Genomic DNA, 23531 nt, shown 5'->3' with positions numbered 1-23531 from the left:
TGAAATTAACAAACTACTCATGCACATATATATATCATTAAAAGATTGAATAATAGTAGAATAGCTGCGTAGTTATAACACATTAAATATTGTCTATTTCTTCTAGGCTAACGTTTTCATGTCTTCTTGGACATCCATCAGGCTGTTGTTTATGCATATGTTAGCGGCAATAAGTGAAATTGGACATAAGCTTAAATCCTAGGCAATAAGCTAATGCCTAGGCAGTAAGTTTATTGCCTAAATGATGTAAGGCATTATTCTTAAATCCTAGGATTTAAGCTTAAATCCTGAAAAATGTTTCTAGGCATTAATCTTAATAATTAAAATGTAAATGCGAGTAAATAAAATGACATTAATTCAAAGTTAAAATACATCTGGTACATGATAGTATGATAAGAACTGAAGTATAAAATGTCATTTATTTGTCTTTGTTCTATTGATAATATTACTTTTACTGTTTGGTCTGTTTTCTGTGATATCCATTTGACGTGGCTCGGTACTTATACATCCCGTCAATGTGTTTGTATTATCTTTCATTTTTGCTGGTGTGTTTTGTACGTTGTGACTTTATGTGTTTCTTTGGTACATATGACGTGGCTCTGTACTTTTAAAGATCCCGCCATTTTGTTATTGTTCTATTATAATACCATTATGTTATTGTTCTATTATAATTTTGAAAATACTTTGAACGACAAAATTATTTTACTTGCGTAGTGGTATTAACCATATGTGGATTCTTAAAAATTCTAAAGAACTTCTGGATAATTTTAAATCTCGGTCTTTTTCTGAAATTAGTTCTAACAAAAACTTTTGATTTTTCAACCCTGTATACCACCATTCCCCATGTGAAATTATAATTTTGAAAATACTTTGAACGACAAAATTATTTTATATTTCTTCCTGTGTGACGTTTACAATTTCTTGCGTCAAACACGCGACTCTACACTAAGAGTAGATGTGAATGCAGTCACAGGACTTTAAATATTTCAATCCTTTATGGGTTGATTTGAAATACATATATAAGTAAGCAATGAATGTGGTTGTTAAATGTGATAGATGTTTTTTGTGCTTCTTTGTTAAATGTTTGTTTGTTTTGAGATTGTGACACAGTGATGAATGCTGTACCCATATTTTGACAATGTTACCTATTATGTCTGTTTTGTTCACGCATCGTTGTAAATATAATGGAATTTGATGCGACTGTCATACAAGTGAGAGGTTTAGCGCTATAAAACCAGGTTCAATCCACCATTTTCTACATTTGAAAATGCCTGTACCAAGTCAGGAATATGACAGTTGTTGTCCATTCGTTTGATGTGTTTAATCATTTGATTTTGCCATTTGATTAGGGACTTTCCGTTTTGGATTTTCCTCGGAGTTCAGTATTTTTGTGATTTTACTTTTTACCTGCAATAAAGTCACTAGTTCTAGCCACTTTAGTTTTAACTCGGATATAACCAAAGCTGTAAATGCACGACCATTGTCATTTTGCAGTTTATGGGGCACACCAAAACTTGTGAAAACATCAATTAAATTAAAAGTCACCTCTGAAGCACATTTTTACGTAAGAGCTCTAATATTACAAACCTTTAGTTAGGTGATTTTATAGAAATTTATAGTTTCCATATAGGTTTGATTGGAAATCCATTAAACCAACCTGTCATCTACTGTTGGACTCTTAGGATAAAATGGGTTTCACTAGTACTCCATTCCATAAATACTTTTCTTTATTTTACAATGTTCACAAAGTGAAAGAAATAGTTCAATGGAATCACGAGAAAAATTTGCATGACCATGGAGTCACGAGAAATATTTGCATAGGCATTATTAAGTTGGTTAAATCATACAGTCTCTGTCACCACGACCAATTTATGTACCTTTTTTCAAATTAAAGTACCATACAGTTTCGCTAGAAATACATTTTTTTTAAATAATGTTCCTCCTTTTTCCTTTCAAAGTCTCCTATGCTAAAAATGTTATACCTTTTTAATTGTATTAGTCTATAGTTGCCGTCTTTTTTGGGGTGGTAAAAGTTCAATCTTTGCCAAAAGAGATCATTGTACTATATATCTTGTATATATGCTCCTTGTTTTCACTGATTCAAATTAAGGCCGTAAAGATTCACGTCATTTGTCTTCAGTAGACATGTAAATGCTAATAATACAAATTATGAAGTAAACAAGACAAGATTGCCTGGGGGCATTTTAAATAAATGTTTAACAGTAATGTTTTACATTTCCAATAAAATCAATGGAAAGATGATGTGAATAAAAACTCATATCTACATTTGTCTACTTTTGACCAGTCCAAAACCTGCTCGACCAGTGAGTTCGAATTTTCTTCAAATAATTTTCAGATAGAATCACCAACCCCCTTCCTTTCATTAGCTACGATCACTTGTTTGAAACATTGATTGTAACACCACAAAGAAATACAAGTTAATTCGGTTATAAATATGAAAAAATACTAAAATTTGAAGATCTGTTATATTAATGTGTATTAATATTAGGAATATAATACAAACACTTCTTTACATGAAGAATATTTCACCGAATGTACATTTACATGGAATATAAAGCAAAAATCCCAAAGTTCACTTATTGCCTGAAATGATGTTTGGCAATAGGTTGAATAATCATCATTACATTTCCGGAAATAAGCTAAATGTCTGAAAATTTCAGGCAATAACTTAATGCCTAGGCGTTAGCTTATTGACTAGGATTTAAGCTTAATGGCTAATTTTACTTATTGCCGCTAACATATATATAACAGATTCAAATACTGAGGACAATGAAGAAGACACGCTCATCCCGAAGTTCGTGGAAACCACCAAAAAGTAAAAACGAAAACTTTGAGTCATTTATTAACTACGGGTGAGGTCTGATATAAAATTCTGCATAACAAATAAAAGAAATTATAATTTATCAATATCAGAAAGCATCGCTTTGAAAACACCATAAGAACAAGAGAATATTGTAATAGAAACCTGCCGACAAAGGGGGCGCTGTGGTTGTTATGAATAAAATAGATTACATAGAAGAAGGGAATCGTCAACTGTTAAACTCAAATTATTAAAAGCAATTGACCACTGTTCCAACACAAAATACTATTTGAAATATCAACACCACCCTTCAAGAGATGTACGACCAAAATCATATCGATAATGACACCATTGATTATTTTCGACCGCTTGACAACGAAGCCAAGGCAGGAAGATTCTATATGTTGCCTAAAATGCACAAAAATGGCAATCCAGGTCAACCAATTGTTTCAGCAAATAGTCACCCAATTGAAAAGATATCTGAATGTATAGACCATCACTTAAGACCTCATGTGAAAGAACTCCCCTCTTACATTCAAGAAACGAAATATACAAAAGGGATATTCAAACTCATAAGTCGAACAACAGTACACAAAACACAACATAGAAAACTAAAGATTGAGCAACACGATCCCCACTTAAAACTGGGGGTGATCTCAGGTGCTCCGGAAGGGTAAGCAGATCCTGCTCCAAATGTGGCACCCGTCGTGTTGCTCATGTTAGTACAAACCCGGTAATAAGTCTAATTCGGTAGGTCACATTCGGGAAAAGGGGACGGGATTGTAGTTACGACAATTGGAACATATTCGCTATCATCTGTGAAACAAATATTTCATAATGGTCAACCAACTCGTGATGGCGTCCGTAAAATTTACGAAGGGATGATTTCAATTTCACCACTTGGAACTCTTGGTTTAATAGCTTCCTTGCGAGCAGCAACCTTCTATCAAGGAAATCATGATAGGAAATACAAGCCCTGGAATATCGTATTAACAGGGAGATATATACTGCGTATGCAGGTGCTGCTGGAATGTTGCTACATAGAAATGGAAAGTTCACAATTTGGAAGCTGAAATTATCTCTTTTGTCGTAAAGTTTTGTTTTCAACCGACCTTCATTGTCAATTTCTGGATGTAAGTCAAGATATTAGGCAACTTAACTGTATCTGTTGTATCCTTTATCTCAAATTCGATGGGATAGATGCGTTCAACATAGTCACCAAATTTTGGATTATTTAGTGAGAGAACATCATCTATATAGCAGAAAGTAAAGTTAAATGATACTGCTAACTTCTTTTCTTTCTTCCTAAGAAGTTCCTGTATGAAGTCAGTCTCATATGAATAAAAGACCAAGTCGGCATGAAGAGGAGCACAGTTAGTTCCCATGAGACTGATTATTTAAAGAAAATAGAAATCTTTAATTTTTTACCAAACAATACATCCATGGACGTGTCTTCTTTATATACAAATATTCGATAGGACGAAGGAATAGCAGCGTGTGGAGAGGTATGGAACAATCGCAGTGACAAAAATCCTCCAACTGAGTGTCTTGTTACACTTCTGAAACTAGTGCTGGAGAACAACAACTTCTCTTTCAATGACACACACTATCTACAGATAGACGGTACTAGTATGGGCACAAAAATGACCACGTCATATGCCAACATATTTATGGGCCAACTTGAAAAAACACCTCTTGGCTAGTGCTCCATACCAGCCATTAACATAGTTTCGATTTATTGATGATATTGATTTTAAAAGAACAGATTCACTAGACCATCTGAATGAATTTCTTGAACACTGTAACTCTTTCCACCATTCAATTAAATTTACACTCGAAACATCAATGGAGATAATTAACTTCCTTGATACTACGAGTTACATTCAGAACGGAACCATGATAACAGATCTCCATACGAAGAAAACTGACAAACATCAATTTCTCTCCCAAACACATGGGTCCGTGATATCCCTTTCAGTCAGGCATTGCGAATCAAGAGAATATGATCAACAGAAAATAAGCAGCATGCTAGACTTGGACAACTACGTAAACATCTAGTTGTTGGAGGATACAATAACAACAGTATTGATACAGCTTTTGAAAAAGCAACCAGAACTATCCGTAAAGAACGTTTGGAGTACAAGGATAAGAATAAAGGAGTCAACAGAACACCCATTATACTCACTTACCATCCTGATTTCAAAAATGTGTCGTCCATTGTTCGAAAGCATTGGAAATTATAGAAAATCACTCCAATTTGAAAAACGTATTTTCCTCACCACCAGTCATGGCCTTCAGAAGACCTTAAAGCATCCGTGACAAATTAGTGATATCTGTACTAACAAAGCAACCTACTCCACCTCCTGGTTGCTACAAACAATGTGGGAAACGAAATTGTTTATGTTGTAAAGCTGCCAATACTAGCAGTTCTTTCATCAGCTCCTTTACAAAACATAGTTATACCATCTATGTAAATGCCAACTGTAAAACAGAGAACTCAATTCATAACTAACATGTAACACCTGTGGCATTCAGTACGTGACAGAAACAATGGACAAATTTAATATTCGGCTATATAACCATCGATCATGGTACAAAACCAACAAAAACTGTCCCCTCACAAGACATGTTCGCTCAAAGAAACATCCTTTTGATAATGTTACTTTTCAAATCACAGAAGTGAACCCTGAGTGGGACACCACGGCGAGAAGGAGAAGAGAAAATTTTTGGATCCACCAGCTCCATACTTTAGAACCTGATGGTCTAAATGAAAAAGGCGAGAAAAAATACTGGAAAGATAAAGAATAATTAATTATGAAGCATCGTCCTGAACATTTCTTTAATATTGGCCAATAGACGTTGCAAACTTACTTCAACAATAAATAATCTTGAACTTCATTCAAATTTTTAATTTATTTATTAAGCAGTAAAATTTCACTGTACAATGAGCTGCAAAAGTTTCTTATCTGCATCCGATTTAATCTGGACAGATGCACGCTCGATGAAGCTAGTTTGTTATTGCGGTTTTTTTTTTTTTATCGCATTGTAAATCTTTTTAACGTTTTAATATTTACATACTAAACGGTGTGTTAAAATTACATTGTTAGGTATTTCATAATTTCATTTGTAAAATTGTATTAATTTTTGAACTGATTAATCCACACTCACATAGATTTGTATGTTATGTGTTTTTATTAATCTTTGTACTGATTAATCCACACTCACATAGATTTGTATGTTATGTGTTGCTATTTATAGGCACACATATCTATTTATTATATATATTTGGATAAGGAAACATTCATAGAAAATACAGCTTAACATCTTGCATTGTAAGAATGCAATTTGAATGTTGTAAAATTTGTATTTCGTAACTGATTTATCAACATCTATACAAATTTATATGATTAGAAAACAACCTTTAAAGAGATACATCTTGAGAGAAAAACACTAACATACACTGAACGAATAAATTTGATCTATAGTTGTCATATTCTTTATTGTATATTTCTACTTCTAATGCATGGTAGTAAATGTTTTTACCTAAATGTAATTCGATTCCTCTTATTTCATAAATACATTTGCAAAGACAAAACGACTATATACATCCTCGCACTTTAGTAGATTTGGATAGTAATCTCATTGGCAATAATAACACACCTGTTTTTTGTACTGTTTGTGTTTCTGTCGATTAAATCGGGAGTGTTCAATAGAGAATGATATGTTTATATTTATTGAATTTGATATCTGGTCTCAAGTCAGAACGATTACTAGTTTGGCGTATTAAAATACACTTTTTCATGAGTTAATAAAATTACAATGATCTTTAGTTATTTTGTTGTATTTTCAGTTTTCTGTCTCATTTGACGTAACCGGACGTTTTTCTTTGTCTATGGGCAGATTATTTATCCCAATGTCAGTCCATATTACATGTAAAAATTGTTTTACCTATTTCATGGCATGCAAATATTTTCAGTTGAAGATGAACTGGCTGATAAGAACTTTTCTTATCTTCAGGACTGATCAAGATTTGTATTTTCTTCACATTAGGATTTCCAGCTACATTGATTGCAGTTTCTGTAACTTTCACCTAAAATAATTCAAATTTGTTAGGCTTATTCAATTGAGTGTCAATCCCAATCTTAATAATTTTATATTAAGCAATTTTACACCTTTTCCACTGTAGATTTATTGTATCAGTGTAAGAGAGTGTATAATGTAGTCAAATGTACAAATTATATACTGACCTTTATCGACACCCGACATACAAAACATCTAGTGTTGTTTTCGCGCATTATGTACACCTTTGAGTAAAAGATGATGACTTTGTCAATTTTCACATACTTAAAGTAACGTTTGAATAGTGACCATACTTACAGTTCTTTTTATCGTGGTTCCTCCAGCATTGAAAAATGTCACAGTGTACGATATTATATTGTCTGTCGATACTAATTCTACTCTTTGCACGGACTTGGCACTTGAAGGTGTGTATTGTATTACCAGTGTAGGCTTAGAACTCATCATGGGTCCCAAACCCCCTGGTCGTAAGTTTTCTATCTTTGCCATGTCATCATTTACTTTTATTTCACTAGATGGAATTGTTGTTGGTGACACCATTCCCTCTGATAATTCACATACTGGTGTGGTACTTGAAACTATTAAAACAAGTGTTCAAATTCAACTATTTATTATTATGCCAACTGGGTTCAATGATCCAATCTTTTATTCAAAGTGACAACTTATAGGTAGGAGATATTTTTAGTCATAGTTTTAGATGTTTTAAATATTTTATAATGATGAGCATGGAATATATTTGTCTAAAGACGGTGTAAGATATTTGATCTTTTGATGAGAAGTACCAAGTGTAATTATATGTTTCAACTTACCTGTTGATGTGAGTGATGGGACTGCACTTGTCGTCGACACAATACTTAATACTTTCATTTCAGTCGTTGTACCTGTAGAAGTTTCATACAAATTCACATATAACACTTCCATACTATAAATCTAGCTATCAAGTGTTATACCTTTGTCTTAAGTCAATTTATTTAAGATAAACAGAAAATACAAAATTTAGTTGATCTCTATATAATGACTATCAAGTTTCGTATGAATACTTATTTATCAAGTATTTATTCAGTTATGACTAAGATACATCCAAATACACATTGAGATCATTTTTTCAATTTTTCTAATCCGTTTGCATTGCTGTTGATCAGATATTACATATAACAACTGATAGTTTTTCTCAATATTAAAATTTAACTTATGTAATATAAATTTTTAAAAAATACATTAAAAGCTCACGGCCCATTATGTATTTCTGAATTAACAATGAAGTTCAGCCTACATACATTTCTTTGTTTGTAGACTCATAGAAATAAACAAATGGCAATCCAGGATAAGGGTAGTTTTAACAGCAAACACTTGTCAGTTCGACAGTTTAGTATACTGATGAAAAAAAATCATCTGCATACCTATTGGAGTCACTTGTTTTGTAGACCCTCTCAAAGGTGTAGTGTGCTCTGACGTCACCTTTTCGGTGGACTGTTCACTTGTCATTTTCACTGATGTTTCAGTTGTTGCAACAATAGGAGTAGTTTGTCTACTTGTTTTCTTTATGGTTGTTTCGACAGTAGAGGGCACAGGGGAAGTAACTCCTACTGATGAAATAATACCAGTCGTATGTTTGATTCCTCCTGCCGTAGTTGTAACTCTCGTTTCGCCAGCAGGTGTTGTTTTTTCACTCGATATTCCTTCAGTGGATTTCGCTGATGATACGATCATTGTGCTTTTTGCTGATGATGGCCCACCTGCAGTTGTCGTCTTACCAGCTGTTGACGTCACTGGTGATTCTACTATTACACTCGTTTTAGTTGAAGCAATAGACGGTGTAGAAACAATTGACGGTATTTCAATAGTTGTTGTCCCTATAAAGATAGAAATCATGCTTTATCTTTCCGCAAAATTTAAAGTTACCGACTTTATTTTTGCAAATCAAGGTGAAATAAGTCATCAAAGATTCAATGTTCATACTTTGGTACGCCAGACACTTGGAAGATGTATTCTTTCTGCCTATTTGTGTTCATAAATCTTTTTAAGAGCAAGAATTTTCAACGTTATTTTGTCTTTGTCACATGAACTTGATTAGCTACATATACATTTAGGGACCGGTCGAAATTTCTCAAGACATGGGACCGGTGCAAAACCAAAATGAACTATAAAAAAAACTTGAAGTCCCATGGTTATGCAAGTGAAGAAAATGTGTTGTCCTATTCTATTTTGCAACAAAAAAAGTTGGTGTCCCATATTAATTCAAACAGTATAAACTCACACAAAGTCCTTCAAACCAATGTGCCAGACAAGCATACATCATTCAAATAATGCTGAATTTAATTTTTTGAAGTTATTATCTAAGTTTATTTATTTTATTTTTTTTTTTGGCTATTTGTTTACTTTTATATGTCCCGCCAATTTTGTTGTACAGCAATTAGTTATTTTAAAAAATCGTTTTGCTACGCCAGAGACATATATACGCATGTGTATATATGTCTCTGACCACGCAAATATTTATTATAGAAAAAGTTTTTGTCCAGCTTTAGTTTATTGAAAAAAAAGTTCTCGCCCTGCTATTAAATAATCAGAAAACTTAAATATATATATATATATATATATATATATATATATATATATATATATATATATATATATCAAAATTTAATATGTTAATTTTTTTTAACTAAAATGTGTATATACTTCAAATTAAATAAAATATTCTGATTGTTCTCGTGTTCACTTGTCATCCAATTACAAGAAAATCTCCAATATCAACTTTGGACCTGTATGGAAATATACTGCATTCAGATTGTATTACCAGTACATGTACTTATAGGGACTCTTTATTTGTAGGAGGGATGGGCCAGTCCATTCTCATTTTTACTGAATATTATATTTATTTGTGTACATGTAATTCAACATCATTTTAATCGAGTAACCATATCTATTCTTTTTATTTTTCTAATTACACTAAAAGATTCTTTCTTATACAATTTGTTACTTCATCTTTCCTGATACTGTGGAATAATTATTATTCGTTGGATACCAATTTTCGTGCTTTTCGTGGATATAGATGAACCACGAATTTCAATGTTCAACGAATTATAAATTTTCTATCAGGTTATAGGTTGCATTTCTGTTAATATTGACAATGCAATGTCCCATTGGAACTCTTTTTACGACTAAAACTGTACCACTTTTACTATGAAGTTTTGAAAAAAATCATATCCTAGAATGGAAAGTTCATATGCACTTCAATTTTTTTCAAAGGTCAAAATATAGGGCTGTGCGGCACATTTTCAACGTTTATATGCCCCGAACTTCTAAGAGTTTAAACTAACACTAAATTTCTTAACTATCCCTACCTTGACTGTAGGATTACCACAGATTTCTATATAGACAATATGCATATGTATATTTACTGGCAACATTCCCAAGTTATGTCTCTATGAGATGAAACCTAGAGATTATAACTGGGAACCAGTATGTAAACAAAATTAATTATCTATGAATATTCTATATCTCCCCAAAAGAGGCGTGGTTTGAGAAACAGCTCTATTTACAAAGTGCAACCTATATGCAGACTTTGGCAAAATCACGAAATCATATATTAACGAAAAGGCAAAATTTCTTCAATCCACGAAAATAAATGAATCCACAGTACATGATACTTAATACATCACTCTGTGTTATAATTTTGGAAAATTCATTTGGATGAATATTAAATTATTGATATGGGTATAAAAGCGAAAATTTACTCTTGGTTTTAATTTAATAGAATCATGGATGGAACAAAGTAAATCAGATTTTAAATTGTTTTCTGATCATGCTGATTATTGATGGGGAATCTCTTTAAATTCTGTTTTCCTTGTCGGTAGTAAAATTATAGAATATATTTATGAAAATTCAATGTTCTGACCACTGCACAGAAAATATTGACTTTGTCCCCACCCTTTCAAAAAAAATACCAAAAACAAAAACGAATTCTTTCGAAATATCCAACCTTAGAATCATACAAAAGAGATAATTCTAGATAAAAATACTATCCTGTTTCATAACCTTATTTTACACAATGTTTTCACTAAAACTCCCTATTCACATCAATAACACTCTTATGTACATCCCCCCATAACAAAGCAAATCAAACAGCCCTGAAATTCAAGAGACTTGTAACCATTTAATACTAGTAGATATTTGTATAAAGGAACTACAATATCAACTCACAACTAAGGCTTTTTGAAGTATCAACCTAAATATGTCAAATATAGTACCACATCCTGTGTTTGTTTTCCTTCTAGGGGCCGAATAGGTGCAGGGGAGTGAAACATAGGCTCTTCCTCATTCTTGTGGGACAGATATAGATCCCAGGTTTTATGCAGATGAAATTGGAATAACAAATTGTAAAAAGGTAAAAACTTGTGACGAAAAAAAGACTTATTGCATACATTTATATTCTAATTTGAAAATAAACTTTAAATTCATTAAGATATTTTGCTCTCCATTGTTATAAATTTAATCAATATGTGAAAAAATTATTCTTTTCAGTTGGGATTAAATTCATATAGTTGACTTTAAAATTTTCTTCAACTGTTTCAAATCATCTGGGATTTTCATAAAGCTTGACCGCTACAAAATCTGTTTTTCATGTAGATTTATTACTGTCAATTCTTATGCTTTATAAAAAGGTAAACATTTCAGTTGGGAATAAATTCAGATACCAATAGTCATCTTTGAGAATTTTTTTATCTTTTTAAAATGACCTGAGATTTTCATAAATATGGGCCATTATGTCATGTATATACTGTTCTTACAATATGCCAAATTTTAATTCATTTGGAGATCTACTGTGTTAAATAGGCAAATTATATAATTGTTTTCAGTAAACGATGATTGTCAATGATAGATATTATCATTTTCTTTTCAAATTGTTTAAGATTGTTATAGACCTTTACAAGTATAAACGGTCCCTAATTAAAAACAAGTCAATGTACCATGCACATCTAACTTGAAAAAAATTCAGGTCCCATGGAAATTTTGCTTAAAAAAAGTGCATCTCCCATGCGAATTTGCACCGGTCACATGCCTTGAGAAAATTTGACCAGTACTTATAAATTAATAAAAATTACAAACTACTCATGCACAGATACATATCAGTATGTATCATTAATAATCAAAATAATAGTAGAATGGATGCGTTGTTATAACACATTAAATATTGTCTATTTCTTCTAAGCTAACGTTTTCATCAAGCTGTTGTATATGCATATATATATATATATATATATATATATATATATATATTGTATATATATTTGAATAAGGAAACATTCATAGAAAATACAGCTTAACATCTTGCACTGTTAGAATGCAATTTGAATGTTGTAAAATTTGTATTTTGCAATTTATTTATCAACATCTATACAAATTTATATGATTAGAAAACAACCTTTTAGAATAAAGATCTTGAGAGAAATACACTAAAATTACGAAATGAGATAATCAACATTTATAGTTGTCATAGATTCTTTATTATATATTTCTACTTCAAATGCATGGTAGTAAATGTTTTTACCTTAATGTAATTCGATTCCTCTTATATCACAAAAACATTTGCAAAGACAAAACCACTATATACACCCTCGCACGTTAGAATATTTGGATAGTAATCTCATTGGCAATAACAACACACCTGTTTTTTGTACTGTTTATGTTTCTGTCGATTACATAGGGAGTGTTCAATAGAGAAAGATATGTTTATATTTATTGAATTTGATATCTGGTCTCAAGTCATAACAATTACTAGATTGACGTATTAAAAAACACTTTTTCATTAGTTAAAACATTTACAATGGTCTTTAGTTATTTTGTTGCAAATTTTAGTTTTCTGTCTCATTTGACGTAACCGCACGTTTCTCTTTGTCTATGGGCAGAATATTTATCCCAATATTAGTCCATATTACATGTAAACATTGTTTTACCTATTTCATGGCATGCAAATATTTTCAGTTGAAGATGAACTGGCTGATAAGAACTTTTCTTATCTTCGGGAGTGATCAAGATTTCTATTTTCTTCACATTAGGATTTCCAGCTACATTGATTGCACTTTCTGTAACTTTCACCTAAAATAATTCAAATGTGTTAGGCTGGTTTCAATTAAAGTTTCAATTCCTATCTTAATAATTATATATTAAGCAATTTTACACCTTTTCCACTGTAGATTTATTGTATCAGTGTAAGAGAGTGTATAATGTAGTCATATGTACAAATTATATACTGACCGTTATCGAGAACCGACATATAAAACAGCTACAGTGTTGTTTTCGCGCATACCGAACACCTTTGAGTAAAAGATGATGACTTTGTCAATTTTCACATATTTAAAGTAACGTTTGAATAGTGAACATACTTACCGTTCTTTTTATCGTGGTTCCTTCGGCATTGAAAAATGTCACAGTGTACGATATTATATTCTTTGCCGATACTAATTCTACTCTTTGCACGGACTTGGCACTTGAAGGTGTGTATTGTATTACCAGTGTAGGCTTAGAACTCATCATGGGTACCAAACCCCCTGGTCGTAAGTTTTCTATCTTTGCTATGTCATCATTTACTTTTATTTCACTAGATGGAATTGTTGTTGGTGATTCCATTCCCTCTGATATATCACATACTGGTGTGGTACTTGAAACTATTAAAACAAGTGTTCAAATTCAACTATTCATTATTATGTCAACTGGGTTCAATGATCTGATTTTTTATTCAAACTGGCAACTTATAGGTTGGAGATAGTTTTAGTCATAGTTTTAGATGTTTTAAATATCTTATAATGATGAGCATGAAATATATTTGCCTAAAGACGGTGTAAGATATTGATCTTTTGATGAGAAGTACCAAGTGTGATTATATTTTTCAACTTACCTGTTGATGTGAGTGATGGGACTGCACTTGTCGTCGACACAACACTTACTACTTTCATTTCAGTCGTTGTACCTGTAGGAGTTTCATACAAATTCACATATGAATAACACTTCCATACAATAAATCTAGCTATCAAGTGTTATACCTTTGTCTTAAGTCAATTTCTCAAGATAAACAGAAAATACAAAATTTAGTTGATCTCTATATAATGACTATCAAGTTTCGTATGAATACTTATTTATCAAGTATTTATTCAGTTATGACTAAGATACATACAAATACACATTGAGATCATTTTTTCAATTTTTCTAATCCGTTTGTATTTCTGTTGATCAGATATTACATATAACAACCGATAGTTTTTCTCACTATAGAGATTTAACTTATGTAATATGGTTTTTTCTAGAAATACATTAAAAGTTCAAGGCCCATTATGTATTTCTGAATGACAATGCTTAAAACAGTATGCATTTTTTTTTTGTTGGCAATATATATATATATATATATATATATATGCAAGACTTGATCATTTTTGAAATTAAGCCTACATACATTTTTTTGTTTGCAGATTCATGGAAATAAACAAATGGCAACCCAGGATAAGGGTAGTTTTAACAGAAAACACTTGTCAGTTCTACAGTTTAATATACTGATGAATAAAAAAATCATCTGCATACCTATTGGAGTCACTTGTTTTGTAGACCCTCTCAAAGGTGTAGTGTGCTCTGAAGTCACCTTTTCGGTGGACTGTTCACTTGTCATTTTCACTGAAGTTTTAGTTGTTGCAACAATAGGAGTAGTTTGTCTACTTGTTTTCTTTATGGTTGTTTCCACAGTAGAAGGCACAGGGGAAGTAACTACCTCTGATGAAATAATACCAGTCGTAAGTTTGATTCCTCCTGCCGTAGTTGTGACTCTCGTTTCGCCAGCAGGTGTTGTTTTTTCACTCGATATTCCTTCAGTGGATTTCGCTGATGACACGATCATTGTGCTTTTTGCAGCTGATTTCCCACCTGCAGTTGACGTCTTACCAGCTGTTGACGTCACTGGTGATTCTACTCTCACACTCGTTTTAGTTGAAGCAACAGACGGTGTAGAAACAATTGATGGTATTTCAATAGTTGTTGTCCCTATAAAGTTAGAAATTATGCTTTATCTTTCCTTAAAATTAAAAGTTACCGACTTTATTTTTGCAAATCAAGGTGAAATAAGTCATCAAAGATTCAAGGCTTATACATTGGTACGCCAGACACTTGAAAGCTGCATTCTTTCTGCCTATTTGTGTTCATAAACCTTTTTAAGAACATCAATTTTCAACGTTATTTTGTCTTTGTCAGATGAACTTGATTAGCTACATATACATTTAGGGACCGGTCGAAATTTCTCAAGGCATAGGACCGGTGCAAAACCAAAATGAACTATAAAAAAAACTTGAAGTCCCATGGTTATGCAAGTGAAAAAAAGGTGATGTCCCATTCTATTTTGCAACAAAAATAGTTGGTGTCCCATGTTAATTCATACAGTATAAACTCACATAAAGTCCTTTAAACCAATGGGCCAGATAAGCATACATCATTCAAATAATGCTGAATTTAATTTTTTGAAGTCATTATCTGAAGTTTTGTTTTTTTGTTTTTTTTTTTTTTTTTGCGATTTGTTTACTTTTTTTATGTCACGCTTATTTTGTTGTACAGCAATTAGTTATTTCAAAAAATCTTTTTGCTACGCCAAAGACATATATACATGTCTCTGTCCTCGCCAATATTTATTTTAGAAAATGTTTTTGCCAAGCTTTAGTTTATTGAAAAAAAAGTTCTCGCCCTGCTATTAAATAATCAGAAAACTTGTATATATGTAAATATGATAATTTATTTTAACTAAAATGTGTATATACTTCAAATTAAATAAATTATTCCGATTGTTTTCGTGTTCACTTGTCATCCAATTACAAGAAAATCTCCAATATCAGATATTTGGACCTGTATGGAAATATACTGCATTCAGATTGTATTACCAGTACATGTACTTATAGGGACTCTTTATTTGTAGGAGGGATGGGCCAGTCCATTCTCATTTTTACTGAATATTATATTTATTTGTGTACATGTAATTCAATATCATTTTAATCGAGTTACCATATCTATTCTTTTTATTTGTCCAATTACACTAAAAGATTCTTTCTTAAGCAATTTGTTACCTTATCTTTCCTGATACTGTGGAATCATTATTATTCGTTGGATACCAATTTTCGTGTTTTTCGTGGGTATCGGTGAACCAAGAATTTCAATGTTCAACGAATTATAAATTTTCTATCAGGTTATATGCAGACTTTGGCAAAACCACGAAATCACATATCAACGAAAAGGCAAAATTTCTTCAATCCACGAAAATAAATGAATCCACAGTACATGATACTTAATACATCACTGTGTGTTAAAATTTTGGAAAATTCATTTGAATGAATATTAAATTATTCATATGGGTATAAAAGCGAAATTTTACTCTTGGTTTTAATTTAATAGAATAATGGATGGAACAAAGTAAATCAGACTTTAAATTGTTTTTTTGATCATGCTGATTGTTGATGGGGAATCTCTTTTAATTCTGTTTTCCTTGTCGGTAATAAAATTATAGAATATATTTATGAAAATTCAATGTTCTGACCACTGCACAGAAAATACTGACTTTGTCCCCACTCCCTCAAAAAAAATATCAAAAGCAAAAACGAATTCTTTCGAAATATCATATGTTAGAATCATACAAAAGAAATAATTCTAGATAAAAATACTATCCTGTTTCATAACCTTATTTTACACAATGTTTTCACCAAAACTACCTATTCACATCAATAACACTCATATGTACATCCCCCCTTAACAAAACAAATCAAACAACCCTGAAATTCAAGAGACTTATAACCATTTAATACTAGTAGATATTTGTATAAAGGAACTAAAATATTAACTCACAACAAAGGCTTTTTGAAGTATCAACCTAAATATGTCAAATATAGTACCACATCCTGTGTTTGTTTTCCTTCTAGGGGACGAATAGGTGCAGGGGAGTGAAACATAGGCTCTTCCTCGTTCTTATGTGGGACTGATATAGATCCCAGGTTTTATGCAGATGAAATTGGAATAACAAATTGTAAAAAGGTAAAAACTTGTGAAGAAAAAAAAACTTATTGCATACATTTATATTCTAATTTGAATTATTCAGACAGTCCATCTTTGATAATGACCATTACTTTTTCAAATCAAATGGGATTTTCATAACACTTGAAAGCTATTTCCAGTATGTTCTTACAAGTAGCAAATTTTATTTACATTAAGAAATTTTGCTCTCCATTGTTATAAACTTAATCAATATGTGAAAAAATTTCTTGAACTGTTTCAAATCATCTGGGATTTTTATATAGCTTGACCGCTACCTCCTTTTTATACTGTTCTTACAAATGCCAAAATCTGTTTTTCATGTAGATTTATTACTGTCAATTTTTATGCTTTATAAAAGGTAAACATTTCAGTTGGGAATAAATTCAGATACCAATAGTCATCTTTGAGAATTTTTTTATCTTTTTAAAATGACCTGAGATTTTCATAAATAGGGGCCATTATGTCATGTATATACTGTTCTTATAATATGCCAAATTTTAATTCATTTGGAGATCTACTGTATTAAATAGGCAAATTATATAATTGTTTTCAGTAAACGATGATTGTCAATGATAGATATTATCATTTTCTTTTCAAATTGTTTAAGATTGTTATAGACCTTTACAAGTATAAACGGTCCCTAATTAAAAAAAAGTCAATGTACCATGCACATCTAACTTGAAAAAAATTCAGGTCCCATGGAAATTTTGCTTAAAAAAAGTGCATCTCCCATGCGAATTTGCACCGGTCACATGCCTTGAGAAAATTTGACCAGTACTTATAAATTAATAAAAATTACAAACTACTCATGCACAGATACATATCAGTATGTATCATTAATAATCAAAATAATAGTAGAATGGCTGCGTTGTTATAACACATTAAATATTGTCTATTTCTTCTAAGCTAACGTTTTCATCAAGCTGTTGTATATGCATATATATATATATATATATATATATATTGTATATATATTTAAATAAGGAAACATTCATAGAAAATACAGCTTAACATCTTGCACTGTTAGAATGCAATTTGAATGTTGTAAAATTTGTATTTTGCAATTTATTTATCAACATCTATACAAATTTATATGATTAGAAAACAACCTTTTAGAAGAAAGATATTGAGAGAAATACACTAAAATTACGAAATGAGATAATCAACATTTATAGTTGTCATAGATTCTTTATTATATATTTCTACTTCAAATGCATGGTAGTAAATGTTTTTACCTAAATGTAATTCGATTCCTCTTATTTCACAAAAACATTTGCAAAGACAAAACCACTATATAAACCCTCGCACGTTAGAATATTTGGATAGTAATCTCATTGGCAATAATAACACACCTGTTTTTTGTACTGTTTATGTTTCTGTCGATTACATCGGGAGTGTTCAATAGAGAAAGATATGTTTATATTTATTGAATTTGATATCTGGTCTCAAGTCAGAACAATTACTAGATTGGCGTATTAAAAAACACTTTTTCATTAGTTAAAACATTTACAATGATCTTTAGTTATTTTGTTGCATTTTTAGTTTTCTGTCTTATTTGACGTAACCGCACGTTTCTCTTTGTCTATGGGCAGATTATTTATCCCAATATTAGTCCATATTACATGTAAACATTGTTTTACCTATTTCATGGCATGCAAATATTTTCAGTTGAAGATGAACTGGCTGATAAGAACTTTTCTTATCATTGGGAGTTATCAAGATTTCTATTTTCTTCACATTAGGATTTCCAGCTACATTGATTGCACTTTCTGTAACTTTCACCTAAAATAATTCAAATGTGTTAGGCTGGTTTCAATTAAAGTTTCAATCCCAATCTTAATAATTTTATATTAAGCAATTTTACACCTGTTCCACTGTAGATTTATTGTATCAGTGTAAGAGAGTGTATAATGTAGTCATATGTACAAATTATATACTGACCGTTATCGACAACCGACATATAAAACAGCTACAGTGTTGTTTTCGCGCATACCGAACACCTTTGAGTAATAGATGATGACTACTTAAAGTAACGGTTGAATAGTGAACATACTTACCGTTCTTTTAATCGTGGTTCCTTCAGCATTGAAAAATGTCACAGTGTATGATATTATATTCTCTGTCGATACTAATTCTACTCTTTGTACGGACTTGGCACTTGAAGGTGTGTATTGTATTACCAGTGTAGGCTTAGAACTCATCATGGGTACCAAACCCCCTGGTCGTAAGTTTTCTATCTTTGCCATGTCATCATTTACTTTTATTTCACTAGATGGAATTGTTGTTGGTGACACCATTCCCTCTGATATATCACATACTGGTGTGGTACTTGAAACTATTAAAACAAGTGTTCAAATTCAACTATTTATTATTATGTCAACTTGGTTCAATGATCTGATTTTTTATTCAAACTGGCAACTTATAGGTTGGAGATAGTTTTAGTCATAGTTTTAGATGTTTTAAATATCTTATAATGATGAGCATGAAATATATTTGCCTAAAGACGGTGTAAGATATTGATCTTTTGATGAGAAGTACCAAGTGTGATTATATGTTTCAACTTACCTGTTGATGTCAGTGATGGGACTGCACTTGTCGTCGACACAACACTTAATACTTTCATTTCAGTCGTTGTACCTGTAGAAGTTTCATACAAATACACATATGAATAACACTTCCATACAAGAAATCTAGCTATCAAGTGTTATACCTTTGTCTTAAGTCAATTTCTCAAGATAAACAGAAAATACAAAATTTAGTTGATCTCTATATAATGACTATCAAGTTTCGTATGAATACTTATTTATCAAGTATTTATTCAGTTATGACTAAGATACATACAAATACACATTGAGATCATTTTGTCAATTTTTCTAATCCGTTTGCATTGCTGTTTATCAGATATTACATATAACAACCGATAGTTTTTCTCACTATAGAGATTTAACTTATGTAATATGTTTTTTTTTAGAAATACATTAAAAGCTCACGGCCCATTATGTATTTCTGAATGACAATGCTTAACACAGTATGCAGTTTATTTTTGTTGGCAATATATATATATATATATATATATATATATGTGAGACTTGATCATTTTTGAAATTAAGCCTACATACATTTTTTTGTTTGCAGATTCGTGGAAATAAACAAAAGCCAACCCAGGATAAGGGTAGTTTTAACAGAAAACACTTGTCAGTTCTACAGTTTAATATACTGATGAATAAAAAAATCATCTGCATACCTATTGGAGTCCCTTGTTTTGTAGACCCTCTCAAAGGTGTAGTGTGCTCTGAAGTCACCTTTTCGGTGGACTGTTCACTTGTCATTTTCACTGATGTTTTAGTTGTTGCAACAATAGGAGTAGTTTGTCTACTTGTTTTCTTTATGGTTGTTTCCACAGTAGAGGGCACAGGGGAAGTGACTCCTACTGATGAAATAATACCAGTCGTATGTTTGATTCCTCCTGCCGTAGTTGTGACTCTCGTTTTACCAGCAGGTGTTGTTTTTTCACTCGATATTCCTTCAGTGGATTTCGCTGATGACACGATCATTGTGCTTTTTGCAGCTGATGTCCCACCTGCAGTTGTCGTCTTACCAGCTGTTGACGTCACTGGTGATTCTACTCTTACTCTCGTTTTAGTTGAAGCAACAGACGGTGTAGAAACAATTGACGGTATTTCAATAGTTGTTGTCCCTATAAAGTTAGAAATTAAGCTTTATCTTTCCTTAAAATGAAAAGGTACCGACTTTCTTTTTGCAAATCAAGGTGAAATAAGTCATCAAAGAATCAAGGCTTATACATTGGTACGCCAGACACTTGAAAGCTGCATTCTTTCTGCCTATTTGTGTTCATAAATCTTTTTAAGAACATCAATTTTCAACGTTATTTTGTCTTTGTAACATGAACTTGATTAGCTACATATACATTTAGGGACCGGTCGAAATTTCTCAAGGCATAGGACCGGTGCAAAACCAAAATAAACTATAAAAATAACTTGAAGTCCTATGGTTATGCAAGTGAAGAAAAGGTGATGTCCCATTCTTTTTTGCAACAAAAAAAGTTGGTGTCCCATATTAATTCAAACAGTATAAACTCACATAAAGTCCTTCAAACCAATGGGCCAGACAAGCATTCATCATTCAAATAATGCTAAATTTAAATTTTTGAAGTTATTATCTGAGTTTGCTTCTTTTTTTTTTTGCGATTTGTTTACTTTTTCATAAATTGAGGTAAATTTTATGGCCTTCCAAATAACGTTTCAATTCTTAACATCACTGAAGAGACATTAATTGTCGAAATCCGGATATGGTGTACAAATTTTTGCACCTCATGTTTGCGGTATACCATCTTTTCCGCAACTTTATTGTTTTCTGTTTGGTATTAAATTAATAATAAAGATCCATTTTGTTACATCTTGTGATCCGTTTATTTGGCAATCGCCAATGGCAGTCAGCAGGGTTTAAGAACATCCGTTGTTCGACCTAATAGTCAAATTCGTTTTGTTTAAATATACTTTTTCACTTTTTTGGTCTTTTGGAAAATGTTGTTTGTGCTGTATTAAGACCCCTCTACCAAGAAATTTGTTTTGCATGCACACGTATAAAAATTGCGGTTTTTATCCAACGCAATCATAGGTTTGAACGTTGTTTTCAATTGAGACTTAATTATATATATCATATATATATTTGGATAAGGACATATTAAAAGAAAATTCAGCTTAACATCTTGCATTGTAAATAAACTCATCATAGATACTAGGATTAAATTTTGTATTTGCGCCAGACGCGCGTTTCGTCTACAAAAGACTCATCAGTGACGCTGGAAGAATGCAACTTGAATGTTGTAAAATTTGTATTTTGTAATTGATTTATAAACATCTATACAAATTTATATGATTAGAAAACAACCTTTTAGAAGAAAGATCTTGAGAGAAATACACTAAAATTACGAAATGAGATAATCAACATTTATAGTTGTCATAGATTCTATATTATATATTTCTACTTCAAATGCATAGTAGTAAATGTTTTTACCAGAATGTAATTCGATTCCTCTTATTTCATAAATACAATTGCAAAGACAAAACGACTATATACACCCTCGCACTTTAGTAGATTCGGATAGTAATCTCATTGGCAATAATAAGATTTTTATTTTTGTACTGTTTATGTTTCTGTCGATTACATGGGGAGTGTTCAATAGAGAAGAATATGGTTTTATCCTGCAATTGGGTGTCTTATCATACATTTACATCCCAACAGATATCTCTAGGCTGTATCTGTATACAGATATCGCTTTAAAGCTCCGCCAACTGCCGGACTATGTTTGTGTATTGCTGTTGACGAGTGTTGTATGAACCTGCGTGACCTCAGAATGTGTATTGCAGTCGCACTCCAGTGACGTATTGCTTGACCTCATGCGAACTATAGATTAATTTACGTTCTGTTTGTTTTCAAGCATTTCGTTACTGCAATATGAATTAAACCCATTTTCTGCTAACAGACAAACACGAACAGAAGGATTAACTCCATTTTATACGGCACCAATCATCGAGGACAAATCATACACTTTTGTTTTAAATCGGACAATGTTTTGATATTCTAATTTACTGTTGAAATTAGTTGTTATGTTACAATAAATAATTATTTACTTTGAGCGATGTATTATTGTTGACCGTTCGAGATTCTTTTCTGCGAACCCGTCTTCAGCTGAATGTGTGATTTTAATATTACTACGCGGGCCTCAAAGGATTTAAAATCGAAAATAAATGCATTAAATGTGAGTTTTTATGTCTTTCAAAGCAAAAACAATATACAAAATTAATTGCAGGATAAAGACAATAACTGTTTAGTGTCTTTAAATATCAGCTGTATTTGTACTCGGCTCGAAACAGGAGTGATAGCTCGCTGAAGCTCGCATTACACCTGTTTCTGAGCCTCGTACAAATACAGCTGATATTTAAAGACACTAAACAGTTATTGTCTATATATTTATTGAATTTGATATCTGGTCTCAAGTCAGAACGATTACTAGATTGGCGTATTAAAAACACTTTTTCATTAGTTAACACATTTACAATGGTCTTTAGTTATATTGTTGTATTTTCAGTTTTCTGTCTCATTTGACGTAACCGCACATCTCTCTTTGTCTATGGGCAGATTATGTATCCCAATGTCAGTCCATATTACATGTAAAAATTGTTTTACCTATTTCATGGCATGCAAATATTTTCAGTTGAAGATGAACTGGCTGATAAGAACTTTTCCTATCTTCGGGAGTGATCAAGATTTCTATTTTCTTCACATTAGGATTTTCAGCTACATTGTTTGCACTTTCTGTAACTTTTACCTAAAATAATTCAAATGTGTTAGGCTGGTTTTAATTAGAGTTTCAATCTTAATAATTTTATATTAAGCAATTTTACACCTTTTCCACTGTAGATTTATTGTATCAGTGTAAGAGGGTGTATGATGAAGTCAAATGTTCGAATCATATACTGACCGTTATCGACACCCGACATATAAAACATCTACAGTGTTGTTTTCGCGCATACCGAACTCCTTTGAGTAAAAGATG

The 23531-nt window shown here is 31.7% G+C and overlaps 1 protein-coding gene across 1 annotated transcript in view; it reads right to left on the bottom strand.

Annotated features, from left to right (window-relative positions):
- LOC127727795 (mucin-16-like) overlaps nucleotides 1-23531 on the bottom strand; it is a 198982-nt gene that overhangs the window by 48439 nt on the left and 127012 nt on the right. The window contains exons 65-77 of the mRNA XM_052234911.1: nucleotides 23162-23303; nucleotides 20196-20648; nucleotides 19517-19588; nucleotides 19009-19286; nucleotides 18592-18733; nucleotides 14474-14926; nucleotides 13797-13868; nucleotides 13289-13566; nucleotides 12856-12997; nucleotides 8299-8751; nucleotides 7708-7779; nucleotides 7199-7476; nucleotides 6770-6911 (exon numbers count right to left, since the gene is read on the bottom strand). Of these exons, the coding sequence (XP_052090871.1) occupies nucleotides 6770-6911; nucleotides 7199-7476; nucleotides 7708-7779; nucleotides 8299-8751; nucleotides 12856-12997; nucleotides 13289-13566; nucleotides 13797-13868; nucleotides 14474-14926; nucleotides 18592-18733; nucleotides 19009-19286; nucleotides 19517-19588; nucleotides 20196-20648; nucleotides 23162-23303 (2977 nt within the window). The remainder of the gene's footprint in view (nucleotides 1-6769; nucleotides 6912-7198; nucleotides 7477-7707; nucleotides 7780-8298; nucleotides 8752-12855; nucleotides 12998-13288; nucleotides 13567-13796; nucleotides 13869-14473; nucleotides 14927-18591; nucleotides 18734-19008; nucleotides 19287-19516; nucleotides 19589-20195; nucleotides 20649-23161; nucleotides 23304-23531) is intronic.

The sequence above is a fragment of the Mytilus californianus genome, unplaced genomic scaffold, assembly GCF_021869535.1.
Source record: "Mytilus californianus isolate M0D057914Y unplaced genomic scaffold, xbMytCali1.0.p SCAF_2, whole genome shotgun sequence".
NCBI lineage: Eukaryota > Metazoa > Mollusca > Bivalvia > Mytilida > Mytilidae > Mytilus > Mytilus californianus.
The sequence above is the reverse complement of the archived record's forward strand: the minus strand, read 5'-3'. Positions and strand labels throughout refer to the sequence as shown.